The sequence below is a fragment of the Mercenaria mercenaria genome, chromosome 15, assembly GCF_021730395.1.
Source record: "Mercenaria mercenaria strain notata chromosome 15, MADL_Memer_1, whole genome shotgun sequence".
In the NCBI taxonomy this organism is placed as follows: Eukaryota; Metazoa; Mollusca; class Bivalvia; order Venerida; family Veneridae; genus Mercenaria; species Mercenaria mercenaria.
The window spans coordinates 38,194,955-38,211,240 of NC_069375.1; the positions used below are offsets into that span (position 1 = coordinate 38,194,955).

Sequence of the window (16,286 nt, forward strand, 5' to 3'; positions counted from 1 at the left end):
ATGTGTTTTTGAAATATTCTAGTTTATTTATTCTTTTACTTTATAAATGTAGGTGTTTGTGACAATTCTTTCTCTGTGAACTGTAAATTGGACTGAGCTAAAATCATCTTTTCTTTGAAAGGAAAAAATTATACTCCCTTGATAGGACCTCAATAGAGAAAAAGTGTGCCGATATATATCGGAACAGTTTTACTGTGCTGATATATATCGGAACACTTTTTTTCTTATGAAACTCCATAGAGATTTCCGTGTTGATATATATCGCAACAGTTTTGTAAGATATCAGCACAGTTTTGTAGTAATAATGTGTGTTACTATGTATAACATGCTGCAAAGATCAAAGGAAAATTGCCGCACTATGCGATAAGGCCTAAAAAAATTGTTTGTTTCCGGTAACATGTCCACAAAAATTAAGATATGTAGGTAGGAAACATTTTTTGGGGGGGGGGGGGGGATTTTTTTTTTACAATGAAGAAAGAGCAACACAAAGCGAAAAGTATGAAAAATATCGAAAATATCAAAAAATTTCCCAATGCCATAAAAACATTTAAGATCGCAGCAAAGTTTTAGGGTAGGTCGGGATACTGGAAACAAACAGTTTTTTTAGGCCTAAATGAAACATCAAATGGACAAAATTCCATCTTGACAGTAACACAGCAAATGTCATCTAGCAGTCTAGTCTTCCTGCATGTAAGATTAATTAAGGGGCATGATCTTATTGATAGGAGATATTGGATATAGGGGCTGTTGTCACAGGTTTTCTGTTTGCATGTAGGGGCCTCCGTGGCCGAGTGGTTAAGGTCCCTGACTTCAAATCACTTGCCCCTCATCGATGTGGGTTTGAGCCTCACTCGGGGCGTTGAATTCTTCATGAGGAAGCCATCCAGCTGGCTTATGGAAGGTCGGTGGTTCTACCCAGGTGCCCACTCATGATGAAATAATGCACGGAGGGGCACCTGGGGTCTTCCTCCACCATTAAAGCTGGAAAGTCGCCATATGACCTATCGTGTGTCGGTGCGACGTTAAGTCCAAAAAAAACAAAAGAACAAACTGTTTGCATGTAAATGTGAGCCGTCATGTTGAAAAAGGACTCTTTTGCAGTAGTTTTAGCAGAAATCCATTAATGACTGTCATCTTACCAAGGAGTCAAATATATATATGTGAGGGTTGATCCAGAAGAAATGTCACTTTGCCCATTGCGCTTTTTTGTTATTATAGAAATTGGATCAAGATGTAAGCTAATTCAGTTATGATTACATAGATAACTAATATTTTCTATTTGAATGTAAAGAGACAATCACAAATTGTCATCAAAACAACACACCTACTCATATGAAATTATAAGGATGTTTAGTTAAGTATAAGGATGTATCGTTAAGTCTTTTTGTAGTAACTATGTTGGCATCCTTGCAAATTAAAGTTTGTTATGTAGTGCTAAGGCTTGTTAATGCTTATCGATAAATATGAATTTCTGACGTTAATAATGTCATTGACTTACAGTGATATTCATTAACATGCATTCTGTACTTGTGCAGTTTTTTGTTGTTTTCTTTTCATTATAAACACTTTTATGGCTCCGGTGACATTACTTTTGGACCATCCCTCGTATATAACAGAAATGTTTCATTGCAATTTGGAATGTATCAAAGCTATGCGATTGCACTAAAGTGATAGATACACATTAAATAATTTATAATTATATTTTCTGACTGGAAATATATTACAAATTAAATATGAATGTACAAAAAAGCAATACTTGAAATACATTTTGAAGATAGTCCTAAATGTGATGGCACATATCAAAAGAGTTACTGCTTTTTCTTGTTACTACATTTTGTTTGTGTTATACATTGAGAAAGTGTCAACTAAGTTATTGCACATTAAGATCAAAATGTTTTCTGCAATGTAGAATTTGATTTAACCATGAATTTTAAAAGCATCATTTATTCAGCCGTTAAAAATGATAGGACCATTGGCTTACAATGCAAACAGTTAAAGAGGTTCTAAAATTTGAAGTTGACATTATTCCATTGTTTGGCATTATTGCAATATTTGATATTTAAAAAGATAGTATTAATGTTGCTAGGTTTATTAATCAACACAAAAGTTGGATGTGTTTCAGTTTGCCAGATTTATGTTTTATTCTAGTTGATCTGGAAAAAGACAAATGTGCAGAATCACCTTAAAAGTGCTTGATGTCTTTCTCCTGCTTACTTTTAGCTTTTTACCTGTAGCATCTGCATTAATTTGAGCCGTGCCATGAGAAAACCAACATAGTGTGTTTGCGACCAGCATGGATCCAGACCAGCCTGCACATCCGCGCAATCTGGTCAGGATCCATGCGGTTCGCTTTCAAAGCCTATTGCAATTAGAGAACCTGTTAGCGAACAGCATGGATCCTGACCAGACTGCGCAGATGCGCAGGCTGGTCTGGATCCATGCTGGACACAAACACACTATGTTGGTTTTCTCATGGCACGGTTCATTTATACTTGCTTCTGCTTACTAATATTTTCTAAATCTGTTGCTGACAAAAACTAATATGAAACATACAAAATAGGAACTGTATGAGAAACTGGTGTAATCCATTGAACTTGCAGGGTATTGTAACATGACCCAGTTTGTTCTAAGGAAGTCACGTATCAGAACAGTGTGTACAGTTTCTGTCCAATTGAAATGAAACTTGGTATACACCATAAGCATAAAGTGGACTAGCGCATGTTATCCGGACTAAACTGTGGTATAAACAACTCAAATGCCTTACATATTTGATCAATCTACACCAGTTTTCCAAATATTTGACACAAATATGTGTATGAAATACTACAAAACAGTATTTGATATATATTTATTTTCTACACTGTAACAGATATGTGTTTCTGAGTGTCCCAAAGAAACTTGGTTTTACAAGCAGGCACTGGAAGAAAAGAAGAAACTAAGATACTGTAAGCCAAGTATAAATCTTGCCACAACTTCAAAGGTATTTAGCATTTTTTAAATTTCATCTATTATTTTGTCTGCCCTAATTTTGTATGCGGGACAGACAAATTGTTTTTTGTCATGTCATCTGTCTGTCCGTCTATCACAAAAATTGTATAAGCTGTTTCTTTTTACTCCCTTGATGGATTTTTAAAAAACTTTACACATGAAACATTCTTTGCGTTTCATGTCATTTCAAGGTTAGAATTATATGTGTCTGATCAAAGGTCAGATAGGCAGTTTTTCATGGCTGCTCAATTAGAAGAATTTTCGAATAACTTGGCACAAATGTTTATGGTTATTAAACAATGTGCAGAACACAAAACTTTCAGTCAAATAGGTTTACAAACAAATCATCCTCTCGTACTATGACTAGTATTACATCCATTAAAATTGGGATACATGCTTTCTCTAGTTATTTATATTTTGGAAGAGTTTGTTGACTACAGTTTACAGAGACATTTAATAATGTCATTTTAGTATATAATCAATCCCTGTTTATTAATCCCCCGTCGTGGCAGAGGGATTATAGGAATGGTCTGCTTCCGTCCGTCCGTCCTTCCGTCCTTAACAAAATCGTGTCCGGTCCATATCTCCTAAACCCCTTGAAGGATTTTCATGAAACTTTGGTCAAATGATCACCTCATCAAGACGATGTGCAGATCCCATGAGTCAGCCTTGTCGGTTCAAGGTCAAGGTCACAACTCAAGGTCAAAGGTTTGAGCCTGCCATTTTGTGTCCGCTCTATATCTCCTAAACCCCATGAAGGAATTTTATAAAACTTGGGTCAAATGATCACCTCATCAAGACGATGTGCAGAATCCATGAGTCAGCCATGTCGGCTCAAGGTCAAGGTCACAACTCATGGTCAAAGGTTTGAGCCTTCCATTTTGTGTCCGCTCTATATCTCTTAAACTCCTTGAAGGATTTTCATCAAACTTGGGTCAAAAGATCACCTCATCAAGGCGATGTGCAGAACTTATGAGTCAGACATGTTGGCTCAAGGTCAAGGTCACAACTGAAGGTCAAAGGTTTGAGCCTTCCATTTCATGTCCGCTCTATATCTCCTAAATCCCTTGAAGGAATTTTATAAAACTTGGGTCAAATGATCACCTCATCAAGACGATGTGCAGAACCCCTGAGTCAGCCATGCCGGCTCAAGGTCAAGGTCACAACTCAAGGTCAAAGGTTTGAGCCTTCCATTTTGTGTCCGCTCTATATCTCTTAAACCCCTTGAAGGATTTTCATCAAACTTGGGTCAAACGATCACCTCATCAAGGCGATGTGCAGAACTTATGAGTCAGCCATGTTGGCTCAAGGTCAAGGTCACAACTAAGGGTCGAAGATTTGAGCCTTCCATTTTGTGTCCACTCTGTATCTCCTTAACCCCTTGAAGGATTTTCATCAAACTTGGGTAAAATGATCACCTCAACAAGAACTTATGAGTCAGCCATGTCAACTCAAGGTCAAGGTCACAACTGAAGGTCAAAGGTTTCAGCTCTGTATCTCCTAAACCCCTTGAAGGATTTTCATGCAACTTTGGTCAAATGATCACCTCATCAAGACGTTGTGCAGAATTTATGAGTCAGCCATGTCAGTTCAAGGTCAAGGTCACAGCTAAAATCAAAGGTTTACCCTTTCACTATCCATAGCAGTGGCAGGGGATTTAGCTGTCTTTCAGACTGCCTTGTTTAATTTAACATGCATCGACAAAATCCTTCCATTAGATTTTCCATTAAAACATCTAATGATTTAAATTGAAACATTACTCTTTAACTTGTTTATTTCTCTAAAATGAACCTTGTCACTTCTATTTAGCACTGCCCACTAAAACTGTTAGAACATCATCCTTTTAAGCAATAAAATGGCTTTGAACTTATTGGAATTGGACATTTGCAAAATGGTGAAAAAAGGTTAATAAATAGTTGTAATTTAGATAAAAAGTTTCCATAAGAAATATAATTTTTATTCATTTGTTTTCTTAATAAGATTAATATTGAAATCAGTAATGCAATAACATGTATATACTGTAAAATCATTTAATTTCGTGGGCATGAAATTTTGTGGTTTTGGTCAAAACAGCAATTTCGTTGGGATAAGAATTCGTGGATTTTAACTTTTGAACATAAAATGAATGGGAATTTTACTTGTTCGTTGGGATTAAATTTCGTGGATTGACTCAACCAGGAAATCCACGAAAATTAGTCCCCCACGAATATTTATGATTTCACAGTAGATAGAAAAATGTATTTACTTTGTAGAAATTACAGTTTTCTGTATTATTAAACAAAAATGTCTTAGTATCGATTGTAATAAAGTAAGTAACATATTTGAGTCTATATATAACATTGTTTTATTTTTGTTGACAGCTCTAAGACTTAATGTACGAATTTCAGAAATTTAATGATTTGGTAAAAGATGAAGACTGCCCTGCGTATCTTTTAGCCAGCAAACCATGTAAGTTATTTCAAGCTTACTAATCTTATAATAAAATATTATTATACCATCTATATAACATTCATTTCATGTAAGGCGTAAAAAAAAAATTGTTTGTTTCCGGTATCCCGACCTACCCTAAATATTTGGCCCGACCCTAAATGTTTTTATGGCCTTGGAGAATATTTTTTTCAACTGTTTAACAAAAAGTTGCAAAACTTCACGTTTTATGCTTTAAAAATGGTCAGTGATGCTAGAAATCAACTTACTGATGCTCTAGAGGCATACTGATGCTCTAGAGGCATAACCCCCTTAATTGTATTCATTTTTTGACGTAAAAATAATTTCCGAAAAGTCTCACTTAATAAAAAAAAAAATCCAAAAAAAAAAAAAAAAAATTCCGACCTACCTACCCTAATTTTTTTGAGCATGTTACCGGAAACAAAGAATTTTTTTTTTAGGCCTAATGCAAAACACTAGAACTTGCCTGTGCCGGAAATAATGCTCGCTCAGGTGCAACTTCTGGTCTAGGGGTCCTCCTCCACCATTATCAGCTAGAAAGTTGCCATATGAACTAAAATTTTGTTGGTGTGACTTGAAACATGACAACACTTACAAACTACATGTTCATTTGCTTCTCAACAATGTGGGATTGAAATCTCACTTCGAGTATAGAGCGCTTCACATGTGGAAGCCATACAACTGGCACAAAGAATGGTGGTGGTTCTACCCAGGTAACTATGTTATGGAATATGCAGGCTCAGCTGATTTGGAAGAAACTTTGCTGTAATTGATGTGCCGTCTTGTGGTGGTGATGTTTATATAAATTCTCTCTATCTTTATAATATAATGGTAATAGCTATTACTTCATATTTAACTTGCACATTTGCACAATTTCTTAGACAGAAAATGTAATAAACAATTGTGTGTGCGTTCACTCTTACCTCCTCCTAACCAGTGTTCAGTGGACAACATTTATAGTGGAAACTAGCATCTGAAATAAAGGTTGCAACCTTTGTCTTGCAGTTTTGAATCGATGTGTACCAGAAGCTTTAGTGGAACTTCTAGACGAGGCTGGAACTCTTGCTGAAAATCTCAAAAATGACAATGTAACGGGTCTTAAGGATAAAAACAATCAGTCACTTTCGGTAGATGATATTGAAGATGGTTTAGAGTAAGTCTTAGCTTATTAAAGTCTGTTCCACCTGTTACGTTTACCTCGTTTCTGAATTATCAGTATCGGTAAAATCGTCCAAAAAACTATATTTATATACCATACATCAATATCTCTAGACCTTTTTTTCATTTTTTCAATAAAGTGTATTTTAAAGATATAATCTTGGATTTTTCTTTTTTCCCCATAGACCGTAATGCTATATGATGTTACGCCGACTTTACAATATGGCGGCACCCGTAGCGCAATAAACTAGGGGTCAACTCAAAATTAAAACGCCCGAGTTAATATTTGAAAAGACTGTTTTTGTTATCATAATATGTTAATTCTTGGGGAAATTCAGGTCAGGCCACCTCAACATGAAAATAAATAAATAAATAAATAAGAAAATAGAAAGAAACAAATACAAAAGAACAAGGACATTCTAAAAAGAAAAACAAATGTGCGTGCAAACGTCTCGATATTTTAGTAACACAATGGGCATTTTCCTTATATCATGATTGTTTTCTGTCGTTGAAAGAAAATTATATATAACTTGACTTCAGTGGATGTGACCTAAATAGATATTACCTCTCGGAAGTATCTTTATGGATTTAATTAATAAAAGTGAGAACTAAACTTCGGAGTCCGTCAGGATATTCCCTTTCAACACATAGCATTACTGAATTTGAACGGACAGGGCAAGGAAAAAAACTATTTTAAACATAAAAGGGTTAGATGTCTACAACTCGAAATATTTGCGTTAAAATAAATTCATACATACAAAAACCATCGTGATCGTTTAGAATTACAAATATTGGGTTTTCCTAAATAATCTTGTTAATATTTCTGTATTTTTAAGTTATATTTAGGACCCAGATCTAACAAAGAAATATCAGTTTATGTAAATGTTCCACTGAAACACCAAATTTTAAACTCTGACCAGTGAGTATTCGGAAAACATACAGAAAAATAATAACTTAAAAAGAATTTTTCTTTAAGACTCCATAATTATGTTGCATGTAAAATCCTTTAGTCACCACTGTGGATAAAAAAATGTAGAACGGACCATAGCCTCTTTTTCAAAGGTAACAATTTAACGTTTTGTATTGTTATTATTAAAATAACATTTAATAGCAACATTGGTTAATCATATCCATTTCGATCCGTATCTTGCACATGTTTGTCCTCAAAAACGGAGAGTATATGAGCTTGTACGAGATGTACAGGGATATATTAAACATTGTTCAGCTGGCAATTAATTTTTTTGTGATTCAACTTGACGTCCTTTTTGAAGTTTAACGCATAATCAAAATATTAATATTTCCACAAGAAAATTTTCATAAACATATAGTCACCGTCGTACAGAAACGAAATTCATTCACGCTCAGAATCACACATTTTCATTTGGTAAACTTACAGAATAATTCAAGATTACGTTCTATAATAAAATCAGAATCGTTTCTGTTGATAAAAAACCATGACGGCAACATGAAACTTTATGCTAATGAACCGGTGGAGCGCAATAAAAACACGTGCAGTTTTCCCGCCAAAATTAGGAACGGATAACATAAAACACATAACAAGTACATATACATAGAGATATTAATTCCCGCGGAACTGCACGGCAAAAAGCCTGTATGATTATTTGACATACATTTTGCATGAGCAAAACTGTCCTTTTTAATCATCTTCAGCCCGATTTAGGCCCCCGACGTGCATGCTTTTATTTCGGTTAAGGTTTCGGCGTATATATGAAAACCTTCGTCAGCTATTAAGCATTCTATTTTTTTCAGATTCAGGTTTGGTATGCATAGTTATGTTAAATCTCTCTCTCTCAAAGTTCATTACATTAGAACAGTATGTTTCTATAATCTTTGGACTATTTGCGTTGCATCAAATTCTTATGTAAATGCTCTCTCAAATGGACTTTTCTGTTACTTCTATGGAAAAACCTCTTGTTTTAATTAAAAGTGAGAACAGGAAAATATTTCTGCACGGGTACAGAGGACTTGGAAGATTTTTGGAGTGTTTACACTTTTGATAGGTTAAAAGTGAGTCAGTTTACATTTTTGTTAAATCAAAATAACATATTTTTAAACACAAAATTTCAGTTCACTCAATGCATTTACATGTAGGGAATTGTAAACGAAATGAGTTTTGAGTCGCTCCCGATAAAATTCACGTGAGCAAACTCCAATGGCGACAAGAAATTACAATGGGAGACTGCCGTTGAAAATATAAATTTGTCATTTATTTGGATATTTGGCAAAGCAGAAAAAAATCGTTAAATTTCTTGAGGGTGACTTTTTTTTAGTTTATCAAACCATGTTTACTTTGCCAGTAAGTGTCATAGTTTTGTCATATGACACCAAAGTTGGGGTAAACCTTTGGAATGGAACAGACTTTAGTCTCCTACCAATGTTTCAACGTAGGGAACTTATGTTTTGCCCTCCGTTTGTCTGTCTGTTCATCCATCAGGCCATCAGTCAGTCTGTCTGTTCCGTCTCACAGTGTGGGATTTAAGAAATAATAAATCTTTTCCTATATATAATCAGTTAATAAAATGTGGGCAGGAGTTTGGATGCGTAATAATTAAATCACGAGTGCATAGCACGAGTGATTTAATCATTCGCATCCAAACGACTGCCCATGTTTTATTAACTGATAAAATTATTGGAACATATTTATTATTTCGATTCTAACAACGCAAATAATTCGCATTTTACAGTACTACATTTTCAGCGTAATACGTCATTCGGGTCGTATGCTGTTACAATTTACCCCCTATGGTTAGAAGGAGTTGCATAGCCAATGGAACGTATAGATATTTGTTTCTTTTTATCAGAATTTTGAGAAGTATTTATAATTTAGTAATCTAACAGCTCGCAAACTAATTATGAAGAAAATCATCAAATTAGGCGAGTTGACCCTGTGTTACAAGTTATGAGCTTAACTTTATATGACGTCACATCATTATGGCATCATACTTTATGTCATACATTTATGACGTCACCGCTGAATCTTAATTAAGTTAATTGAATTCGCTTGTAGAGATCAAAACGTGTTGTACGGTCCTACACATAAGTCAGTATGACTTTTTATCATATTTATGTTTTTGAAATGCTGTTTTCAACCGTTTGGCCCTGAAATAATTTGTATGTAATGGAACTGAAGTAGAATCTCTTATGCCACAATCATAGGGGGTGAAATGTAACAGCCAACCATATTTTATCGTAGATTCATGTATAGGCGATTTCGCTATATGTTTATATAGCAATTGCTGCAGATTGTGTTAGAATCTGAGATAAGTTTTGAAGTACATGTATAAGATATTTATTCATAAAACTTGGTACATGGGTATATCTGATGTGCTTTTATCAAATGTTCTTAAGAATTAAACACAATTACTAATTGTGTTGGATTGTATTCTGTACAGATAAGATATTTCATGAAATTGGTACATGGATAGATGGCAACAATAGTCCAGAAACAAGACAAATAAGGGTGAAGTTGGATCCTGATATAACTTTAAAAGTACAGCATATTTTCTCATGAAACTTGATACATGGATAGATGGCAATGTAGGGAATATGCATATGTTATATTTTGATGCTGTGGCAACAAATTTGGTTGCTGTGGCAACAGATAGTTAAAAAAATATAACAAGAAAGTGGATTCAGTTTTAAAAAGTGCAAGAGATTTTTTCATGAAACTTGGTATATATACAGGAGACAATCTGGATAACATGTATGTCATTTTATTTCCTGTGTTTGTCTATCTGTTTGTTCATCTGTCTGTCCTTCTGTCAGTGTCAAATGATGGATTCTGTGGTAACTTTAAAGAGTGCAAGAGACTTTTAGTTAAGCGAGCACGAAGTGCTCATGGTGAGCTCTTGTGATCAACTTATGTCTGTCGTGCGTGCGTGCATCCATCGGTCAGTCCCTTGAAATGGTATCTCCTCCAAAACCACTGAAGGATTTTCATGAAACTTGGCCTGGATGTTCCTTGGGTGGTCCCCTACCAATGTTGTTCAAACGGTTCTGCTTGGTTGCACATAGGGTCCACCAGAGGTAAAAATAGAAAAATCTTCAAACAGCATCTCCCCCTAAACGGCTAGTTCAGTTTTGAAATAAATTTACACAAATGGTCATCAAATTATTCCGATTTGTCAAAAAACATGGCAGCCAGAGGGCGTGGTCACTTTTCCCTACATGAATATAGTGGAAACTTTAAAAACTTTCTTGTGTGAAACTGCTTGCCTGATTTTAAAATAATTCTACACCAATTGTCCTTGTGTGACATTCTACAAAGATTGTTCAGATTATTTTGATTCGTCAAAAAACATGGCACCAGAGGGCGTGGTCACTTTTCCCCATATGTATATTGTGGAAACATAAAAAATTTTCTTGTATGATACTGTGGCCCGATTTTAAAATAATTTAACACAATTGGTTTTTGTGTGATCTTCTACCAGAATTGTTCAAATTATTTTGATTTGTCATAAAATACGGCCGCCAGGGGGAGTTGTCACTTTTTCCCTATATGTATATATTGGAAACTTTAAAAATGTTCTTGTCAGAAACAGCAGGCCCAAGCTTAAAACAATGTTACACAAATGTTTCCTGGGTGACCTTTAGGAAGATTGTATAAACTATTCTGTTTCATCAAAATTCGGCCGCTGGGGTGTGTGGTCACTTTTCACGATATGTATGTAGTGGAAAAATCTTCTTATTAGATAGGTAGTGGAAATATAAATAATATAATATGGCAATTGTCCCTTCCGGTAGGGACTTTTGTTGCTTGGCAATAGTCTTGTTCAAAATTAGATTAGAAAAACTGATTTTCATAAAACTGAATTTGTTGTTAGAAGAATAAGATTAGATCAGTATAGCTATATCATACAAGAAGGGCCTGCATGGCTGAGTGGTTATGGTCACTGACTTCAAATAAGTTGCCACTCACCACTGCAGGTTTGAAACTTTGCTTGGGATGTGGAACTCTTTCTTGCGAGGAAGCCATTCATTTGACTTTTGGAAAGGGTTTAGCTCTCTCCATGATTTAATTATAGATAGTGACTTAAGTATGACCTAATTGTGTTGGTGTGATGTAAAATTCAACAAAACAAACGAAAGTCGTATAACAGATAGATCAGTGTGACAATTACTTCCGAATATTTAAGCATGTTCGTGCCTTATGAAATTTCTGAATGATTTTGTAATTTAGACACTCTTGTTTTAAAAAGGAGAACATTTCATACAGAAATGCATTAACAGAATCCACTATTTTCATGCTGAAACATCATGAAAGAATGATAATTAATTCAGAGTTGTTTTGTGTTACAGTGCCTATGGATTATTCTTGAAAGCCAAAGAGTATGGAGAAAAAGTGATACAAGATGTGGTCGCTTCATGGTGGATGATACTGGTGTAAGTCAACTTTAATTGGTTATGTTCATTATGTACCTTGTACACCATCACCACCTTTGTAAATATCTCCTGCAGTTGCAGTCAAGCTTCTGGTAAATTGATTTTAACAATCACTGCACAACCCGCATATATAGCTACTACGTTACAGGAGGTGTTTATACAGGGCTATAATGGTAAAGCGCATTCAGAAACATAGTTTAGCTGGATATTATGGGGAAAATAAAGTCTTCTTAAGCATCTTTCAGATGACAAAAAAAAATCTGCTAGACTATGTGCTGAATAGACACTTCCTACATACATACTTAGCCACATAGCAGTGGAAAACAATTTACATCAAGTTCTTGGAAAATGCTTGTTTACATGAGGATACTGTTGTTCCTGGTAGTCTAGTGTTTATTATTATTAAAATTGAATGCTATAATTTTCAAAAGTTATTGTGTATAAAGTTTGCTGTTAGAATTTCTTTTTAATCACCTGCCACGAGTGATGGGGGGTTATAGGAATGGTCTCTGTCCGTCCGTAACATTTTGTGTCCGCTCTGTGTCTCCTAAACCCGTTGAGGGATTTTCATGAAAGTTGGGTCAAATGATCACCTCATCAAGACGATGTGCAGAACTCATGAGTCAGCCATGTCAGCTCAAGGTCAAAGGTTTGAGCCTTCCATTTTGTGTCTGCTCTGTATTTCCTAAACCCCTTGAAGGATTTTCATGAAACTTGGGTCAAATGATCACCTCATCAAGACATTGTGCAGTACTCAAGAGTCAGCCATACCAGCTCAGGGTCAAGGTCACAATTCAAGGTCAAAAGTTTGAGCCTTCCATTTTGTGTCTGCTCTGTATTTCCTAAACCCCTTGAAGGATTTTCATGAAACTTGGGTCAAAAGAAAACCTCATCAAGATGATATGCAGAACCCATAAGTCAGCCATGTCAACTCAAGGTCCAAGGTTTGAGCCTTCCATTTTGTGTCCACTCTGTATATCCTAAACCCTTTGAAGGATTTTCTTTAAACTTGGGTCAAGTGGTCACCTCATCAAGATGATGTGCAGAACCCATGAGTCAGCCATGTTGGCTCAAGGGCAAGGTCACAACTCAGAGTCCAAGGTTTGAGCCTTCCATTATGTGGTCGCTCTGTATCTCCTTAACGCTTTGAAGGATTTTCAAATTCATTGATGTCGTCATACATGGACTATAAAATATACTTAACAACGTCAGTGCTTCCACCCAATACCATCAACCCTTTTACTATGCATGACAGCGGTGGGGGATATAGCTGTCTTTCCTACTGCTATGTAAACTTCAGCTTAAGCATTTTACATGTGTGTAAAGTTTCCTATTAGAATTTCTTTTAAAGGTTAGCTTTAGCATTTTACATGCCTTTATGTAGATGCAGTAAAAAGATCTCAAGAAAGGCAGATTTCTATTACTATTCTTGATTAGACCAAGATCCAGCTGTAGTATGAATTTTAGAGGCATAAGATGTGGATAGGTACTATTAAAGGGTGTATCATCTTTCCTGTTGGTGGGGATTTTGGAAGTACTTAACATGTTGGTATGACTAAACTGGAGAAACAGTTTGATGACATTATAATCTGTTTCAGTATTTGGCATTATATTCTGTTTCAGTATTTGGCATTATAATCTGTTTTAAGTATTTTACTCTACATTTCAGGGGTTATTTACTTGCCATGTTTGTATCACTACTCTGGATTATATTGATGCGATGGTTTGCTGGTATCATGGTTTGGCTCACAGTTTTACTTTTTGTTGGTGTCTTTGGATTTTGTAAGTATCAGCAAGTGTTTAATTCATTAAAACATTTTATTTTAGTCATTGGTGGCCTCTGTGGCTGCTGACTTTAAATCTCTTGTTATACACCCGAAGGGACGTATTATGTTATACCCCCCGGTGACCGTCTGTCCGTTCGTTAGCAATATCGCATCTGCTCTGTATCTCTTGTACCCCTAGAAGGATTGTAAAGAAACTTGGCACAAATGTTCACCACAACGAGATGACATTCAGTGCGCATGTTCTTGATGTCTCACTTCAGGGTCAAGGTCACGCTTAGGGGTCAAAGGTCATACCTTTGGTCGTATATGCTCCACATTGCGGTGCTCTTATCTGTCTCTGCTATGGACTCGTAACCTTGCCTGGATGTAAGATTCCTTCATGTGAGGAAGCCATCGAGCTTGGCTTTACGAAAGGTCTTCCTCCTCCATCAAAGCTGAAAAGCTGCCATAGTCCTCAGCAGGAGGGAGACACCCTACCACATCCTGCTCCCTTCTCCTCTTGAGCCTTATTATTAACACTACCCATTTTCCCAGAATCCTGCCTACAGATGTGTAACTTTATCAATCTTAGTTTTTTGAAAGTAGTTACCATGTAACAAGTTTTTACGGACTATGACTGTGTATTCTATTTTTTGGTTCCAGCCTCATTCTGGTGTATGAAGAGCTACTTTGATGTGAAAGATACAGAACAGTCCTATCACATTCACATGGCTGTCATGACATTCACCTTCTCGAAAGAAAAATTCTGGCTAGCATTTGGTAAGTTATGTTTAAGGCCTAGCCTTACATTTTTAGCTCGACTATTCGAAGGATAAGTAGAGCTATCCTACTCACCACGGCGTCGGCGTCGGCGTCACACCCTGGTTAAGTTTTTCGTACCAGTCCACATTTTGACAAAGTCTTTTGAGATAAAGCTTTGAAACTTTCAACACTTGTTTACCATCACCAAGTCCAGTTATAGGCAAGAGTACATAACTCTGTCAAGCATTTTGACTGAATTATGGCCCCTTTTGACTTAGAAATCTTGGTTAAGTTTTTCGTACTAGTTCATATTTTGGCAAAGTCTTTTGAGATAAAGCTTTGAAACTTTCAACACTTGTTTACCATCACCATGTCCAGTTGTAGACAAGAGTACATAACTCCATCAAGCATTTTGGTTGAATTATTGCCCCTTTTTTACTTAGAAATCTTGGTTAAGTTTTTCGTACCAGTCTTCATTTTGACAAAGTCTTTTGAGATAAAGCTTTGAAACTTTCAACACTTGTTTACCATCACCATATCCAGTTTTAGGCAAGAGTACATAACTCCATCAAGCATTTTGGCTGAATTATGGCCCCTTCTGACTTAGAAATCTTGGTTAAGTTTTTCGTACCAGTTTATGTTTTGTGTAAAGTGTTTGACATATGGCTTTGAAACTTTTATATCTTGTTCAGTATTATAGTCTCTATCAATAGGCAAGAGTACATAACTCTGTCATCTTTTTTGGCTGAATTATGGCCCTTTTTGAACTTGGAAATTGGTTCTGTTTTCGTATATGTCCATGTTTTGTCAAGACTATTTGACATATGGCTTTTAAACTTTAAACACTTGTTTATCATTATTATTTCCATCTGCAGGCAAGAGTACATAACTCTTGACAACTATTTTGGCTGAATTATGGCCCTTTTTGGACTTTGAAATTTTTGTCAAAATATTTGAACTGTGGCTTTGAAACTGTTAACACTAGTATATCAACATGATTTCCATCTGTAGGCAAGTGTACATAACTCTGTCAACTATTTTGACTGAATTATGACCCGTTTTGGACTTGGAAATTAGTTAAACTTTTCATACAAGTCTATGTTTTGCCTAACATATAACTTAATAACATATTTGCCATCATGGTCACACATTGCCACTTAGTGCAAGACTAATCGAAATCCACAAATACAGGAAAATTTTTTGTTTAATCCATTTTTTTCTTTTGTCTGAAAATCTATGGAAATATTTTGACCCCATTCTTCAATCAATTCTTCGAATAGTCGAGCGCGCTGTCATCCGACAGCTCTTGTTGAGAAAATAATTCACACAACACAAAATCATAGAAAGAAAAGGTTGTTTCACATGAAAATTGAACAGCATATAAAACATATATATTACTCTAAACAACAACTGTCAGTTTATCGATGTATACATTGAATTTCAGAAAAGGGCTGCATAAAGGAGTCACACATTTGGACAGTTCAGCACCTTTTAAAACGTGCCATTTTCAAAGAATTGTTACATATCTTCATTTTGATCCATTTGCAATAAAGTCCCAGTGCTGAAAATTCACATAACTAGGTTGAGCGTAGTTTTTAGCAATTGTTTAATTTTATTTCTTTACAAATGGTATTCATTTTTAAAGGGGTACAGCTTTTTGAGAATATTTCAAGTATCCGTCATACAGGACAGTACGCCAGAGCATGTAATGGTTGGGTAGATTGTTGGTAAAGATGTTGTTCATTTATCAAATATTTCTGT

At 35.5% G+C, this 16,286-nt stretch overlaps 1 protein-coding gene across 4 annotated transcripts in view; it reads left to right on the forward strand.

Annotated features, from left to right (window-relative positions):
- Window positions 1–16,286, forward strand: part of LOC123555353 (choline transporter-like protein 4) — an 85,779-nt gene that overhangs the window by 49,212 nt on the left and 20,281 nt on the right. For all 4 annotated transcript variants that reach the window (XM_053525050.1, XM_053525047.1, XM_053525048.1 and 1 more), the window contains exons 6-11: window positions 2,870–2,980; window positions 5,376–5,436; window positions 6,442–6,589; window positions 11,914–11,997; window positions 13,667–13,779; window positions 14,427–14,543. In XM_053525050.1, the coding sequence (XP_053381025.1) occupies window positions 2,870–2,980; window positions 5,376–5,436; window positions 6,442–6,589; window positions 11,914–11,997; window positions 13,667–13,779; window positions 14,427–14,543 (634 nt within the window). The remainder of the gene's footprint in view (window positions 1–2,869; window positions 2,981–5,375; window positions 5,437–6,441; window positions 6,590–11,913; window positions 11,998–13,666; window positions 13,780–14,426; window positions 14,544–16,286) is intronic.